Source organism: Myotis davidii, unplaced genomic scaffold, assembly GCF_000327345.1.
Source record: "Myotis davidii unplaced genomic scaffold, ASM32734v1 scaffold243, whole genome shotgun sequence".
NCBI classification, from domain to species: Eukaryota; Metazoa; Chordata; class Mammalia; order Chiroptera; family Vespertilionidae; genus Myotis; species Myotis davidii.
Genome location: NW_006295183.1, coordinates 195,043 through 200,032, shown reverse-complemented (window position 1 = coordinate 200,032; position 4,990 = coordinate 195,043). Strand labels below are relative to the sequence as shown.

The 4,990-nt window shown below is 48.1% G+C and overlaps 1 protein-coding gene across 1 annotated transcript; it reads left to right on the top strand.

Moving 5' to 3' along the window:
* The first annotated feature begins 73 nt into the window (after positions 1–73).
* Positions 74–526, top strand: LOC102764100. The gene is given in 2 exon segments (XM_015567811.1): positions 74–223; positions 377–526. Coding segments are annotated over 2 exon segments (300 nt in total).
* Positions 527–4,990: the final 4,464 nt, after the last annotated feature.

The following is a 4,990-nucleotide window of genomic DNA, read 5'->3' as shown; positions in this document are numbered from 1 at the left end:
GGGAGAGACATGAGAGAGGGGATGTCCTGGCAGCACAAGTAACTGATCAGTTCTGATTTTCTTTCCAGCAGCAATGGCTCCCACCTTTCTTCCTACACCTGGTCACTACCATGTCCCCTACCAAAGGTGGGGCGAAACCCAAGTGGGCTGGCATGGAGAGACATACTGCCTGGTCGGTGGCTACCGGTCCTATGGGGATGCTCCTTTGGCCACCCCAGCAAAGGTGGAGGCAGAGAAGCCAGTCCCCAGAAGAGCACATAAGAGGCATCGTCCTGTGGAATGGTCAAACAAAGACCTCGGTTGCCCCAGCCCAAAAATTCCACGACTGGACCATGATAGCAAGAGGCTGTCCCCACAGAAGCTGACCCCAACAAAGGTGGAGGCAGAGAAGCCAGTCCCCAGACGAGCACTGAAGCGACGATACCCTGTAGAAGTGTTGGATGAAGACCTTGGTTGCTCCAGCCCCAAAATTCGACGACTGGAGCAGGGTGGCTAGAGGCTGACCCCACAGAAGCTTGCTGGCTGAGGCACTCTGTGGAGAGGACAAATGTTTAATGGCCTAAGACAGCGAATGCCTGCAATTGTTTGCTGAGCAACGTTTAATCCTTCTGCAAGTTGTTTTTGCGTTTCACATGCATCTTCATCCAATAATGCTTGTCATTGTTGGTCTTCAAACTTTTTCAATTGACGTGGATGTTCTTTGTCTTTCACATCGAAATCATCACTTTCAAAACGTTTAAGCCAGCGTTCTCAAGGATTTTGACATCGAGTATGTTCACCAGAAGCTTCCCAAAGTATTCAGCAGCACTTCACTTCAAAATACAGTAATGAATTAAAACTTCCCGCAAATGGTCTTTTTTTGGCAGGAAATTTGACATTTTTAAGTGTAAAAATATCTATGATGTTAACACCTTCAGAAAATTTGACATATGAAGTTTTGAAGCTTGTTGTCAATACAACAAAATAGCATACATATCAAATTGCATATATATCAACATATGTGTAATTCCACCTATTGAAAAAAAAATCCGCATTATTAACCGTTATACCTAGTATTAATCCTCCAACCCCCACTGCCCACCACTGGTGATTACAACCCGAGCCATTCTGTCTGTGCCTTCCTCAGCCAGGAGCTCTCTTCCATCCTAAACAGACAAGGGCAAGGAGCCTCAGAAACGGAGGTTTCCAATGGGAGGCTGCTCTGAGCATCCCAGGGCTGAAGCGGACCCTGCAGAAAACCTGATGGTCCTCTGCTCAACCCTCTAGAATCCCTTGTTGGGCAGAAGAAAGAGAAGTCTGCCTTCTGTGAGCCCAGTAGGATCCAGGAGCAAAGAGGGGATGCAGCGTGGCCTTGGCAGGAGCCCACCCCGTCTACCAGATGGGCTCCTGCCCTGAGTCACTGCCAGCGGCCACCAGCACAAACTGGGAGGCTTCTTTAAACTGAAAGAAGCAGCCTGTGATGCCCCAGGGAACCTTCAGTCTGGGGTCCCAGGAACGGAATAGGGAGACTTAGGAAGTCCTGCTTCCTGGAAAGTGTTAGGACTATAGGACAACGTAATCCTTCACGGCCCTCTGTAAGCTTATCACCACAGGAGAACAGTGACCAGGAAGACTTGTCCAAGCTTCCTGCCACAGGAGGACCAAGACCAGGAAAACTTGCTGGACACCATCTAAAGGGTTAAAACTGGCCTAAAAAACGCTTGATCACACATCCGCATTCCATCCGGATTCTAAGCCATCAACTCAGCCCCAAGACCCACTGACTGACGACAAGAGCTTCCTGCCAGTGACTGCATATACCAGGTAGGGATGAAACTCCAGCTCCTGGTGCTGCCACCATCGACCCAGAGGCCTCTTGGTTCAGTGCTGTGCAGGCCTTTCCTTAAATAAATTCAGTGTTTCTTTATCCATCGTCTGAGATGGCTATTTTGCCTGCCCGCATACCACCAGGTGTTAACCTTTCAGGAAGTGTGTGTTTAGCACCAACCCCTTCCTTCCATGGCTCATCTGCTTTTTTACTACCTCGCATGTGCCCTTGACTGGGAATTGAACCATGACCCTTGGGTGAGCAGCTGGCCAATGAAACTTTATTTGTGGACACTGTAATCTGACTTCCATGTAAAATTTTCATTCCTTTTGAAGACTTGTCCAAGCTTCCTGCCACAGGAGGACCAAGACCAGGAAAACTTGCTGGACACCATCTAAAGGGTTAAAACTGGCCTAAAAACGCTTGATCACACATCCGCATTCCATCCGGATTCTAAGCCATCAACTCAGCCCCAAGACCCACTGACTGAGGACAAGAGCTTCCTGCCAGTGACTGCATATACCAGGTAGGGATGAAACTCCAGCTCCTGGTGCTGCCACCATCGACCCAGAGGCCTCTTGGTTCAGTGCTGTGCAGGCCTTTCCTTAAATAAATTCAGTGTTTCTTTATCCATCGTCTGAGATGGCTATTTTGCCTGCCCGCATACCACCAGGTGTTAACCTTTCAGGAAGTGTGTGTTTAGCACCAACCCCTTCCTTCCATGGCTCATCTGCTTTTTTACTACCTCTCTGTCCTCAGTGGGGTCCCTTACTGATCAATAAAATAATTTTCTATAAAAGCCAGTGTTTTACTTGAAATCCAGTTGTCCAATGCGAAGCCCTGAACCTCTCTGTTCCCTTGAAGTACATTCCCATGTGGGGTACCTGGTCCTGCAAGACCTTCTGCCTCCAAAAAGGACCCTTGGGTGCAGCTTCTATGTGGCTCCTGCAATGACACACGTGCAAATTGAGCCTGGACTCAGATGGAAACTGATGAGTACTTCCGTGTGTGTGTGTGTGTGTGTGTGTGTGTTGTGTAGAGGTTTGTCCCTTGGGATATTTTGGTGACTGAGATGATTGAAGCCACTCTCCTCAAGACATCCACAAACAAAAGAGACAAACAAGTCGCCGAAACCGGTTTGGCTCAGTGGATGGAGAGTCAGCCTGCGGACTGAAAGGTCCCAGGTTCGATTCCGGTCAAGGGCATGTACCTGGGTTGCGGGCACATCCCCAGTGGGAGATGTGCAGGAGGCAGCTTATTGATGTTTCTCTCTCATCGATGTTTCTAACTCTCTATCTCTCTCCCTTCCTCTCTGTAAAAAATCAATAAAATAAAATAAAAAGAGACAAACAAGTCAACAATATACTTTCAAATAATGATAATTGCTATCAAGAAATAGGAAAAGAGGATAGAGTGTGATGAGAGGGTGCTGCGGTACACAAAGTGGTCACCTTCTTTGAGGTGGATTTTCAGTGGAGATGTGAATGGCGGGTCGTGTGGCAGCTGGAGGAAGAGTATTCCTGGAGGACGATGTGGCAAATGCAAAGACCTTGAGATAGGAATGAGGCCACCTATTCTAGGGCCACCAGAAAAGCCAGGGAGGCCAGGGAGGAAAGAAAAGAATGAAGATGTGATGGGAGAAGTGGGTATGGACCAGACTACAGTGAGCTTTGTCAACCATGGTGAGGAGTATGGTTTTGTTGTTCTTTTTTTAGTATATTTTTATTGATTTCAGAGAGGGAAGAGAGAGAGAAACATCAATGATGAGAGAGGGTCATTGATTGGTTGCCTCCTGCACGCCCCCTACTGGGGATCAAGCCTGCAACCTTGGCATGTGCCCTTGGCTGGAATCCAACCCGTGACCCTTCAGTTTGCAGGCCGATGCTCAGTCCATTGAGCCAAACCAGCCAGGGCAGGAGTGTGGTTCTCAAGTGTGATGGGAGACATGGGTGGACTAGAACAGGGTCGTAAAGTGATCTGATGAGGACGATGGGAAGATCACTCTGACTGCTGTGCATGGCATGAGGTGCTGGCTGTTACCAGTGGGACGTCTCAGCAGTTAAGGGGACAGTTGGTGCTGGGGAGTGGGGGGAGGGGTAACAGCAGACAAGAAAGAGCACAGACTTTGGGCCTGTGTCCCAGGCCCACCTGCCTCAGCAGCTGTGGCCCTCCGGCCCAAGTGAAGTCACCCACCCAGGGGGCAGCACACTTGTCCTCAGGGGCCATAACAGCAAGATTGTTGTTGCTTATCCCCCAAAACATACCTTCAAGGCCAGGCAGGTCCTGATCTCTTAAGTTTTCCCTAGCCCTCACCAGCATTGCTCAGCTGGTTGGGCACCATCCTATGCTCCGGGAGGTTGCAGGTTTGATTCCCAGGTCAAGGGTACGTGCCTGGGTTGTGGGATAGATCCCTGCTAGGAAGTGTTCAGGAGGCAGCAGATCAATGTTGTGCTCTCACATGGATGTTTCTCTCTCTCCCCCTTTCCCTCTCTCTCTCTACAAAATCAAATATTTTTTTTTTAAATAAAAGAAATTTCCCTAACCTGGGTTAGAGGAAAGAGACAGGCTCACTGGGGCTCCCAGAGAGTTCCCACTGTGAGTCTCGGTTAACCCATGAAACACAGCTAATGCCTCTTCCTGCAGTGAGCACGCCCGCCGCCCAGCACTGGAGATTAGAAACTTAGTGTCTGTCTCTGATGCTTACTGTGACCAAGGCTGACTTGTGGCTACTGGCAGCGTCAGATGGGTTGGCAGTTCCCAAATATGAGGCAAACAGTCTCAGACTCACCTAGAGATCTGAGGAAAGTCAGAGATTCCCGGCACCCACACCAGTCCTACTGAATACATTTTCAGGGTGGGGTCTGGACATGCGCATTTTTAAAAGCTACTAGTTTATAGGACAGAGGCACGTGTGAAATGACACCGTAGGATGCAATCAGAAAATTCCAAAACAAAACTAAAGGACAAAGGATGCCTGTTGTAACCACCTTACCTGTTCTCCGTATCTACGTTTGTTTTTATATTCTCCTTTCAGTGAAATCTTATAGTTGTCTTTCTCTATCTGACTTATTTTACTTAGCATAATCTCCTCGGGCTATGTATTTTTTAAACTTTATAAAGTGAACACACTGTACTTTTGTAATCAAAGCAACAATGAAAAAATAAATAAAAAATGTCGTTAAC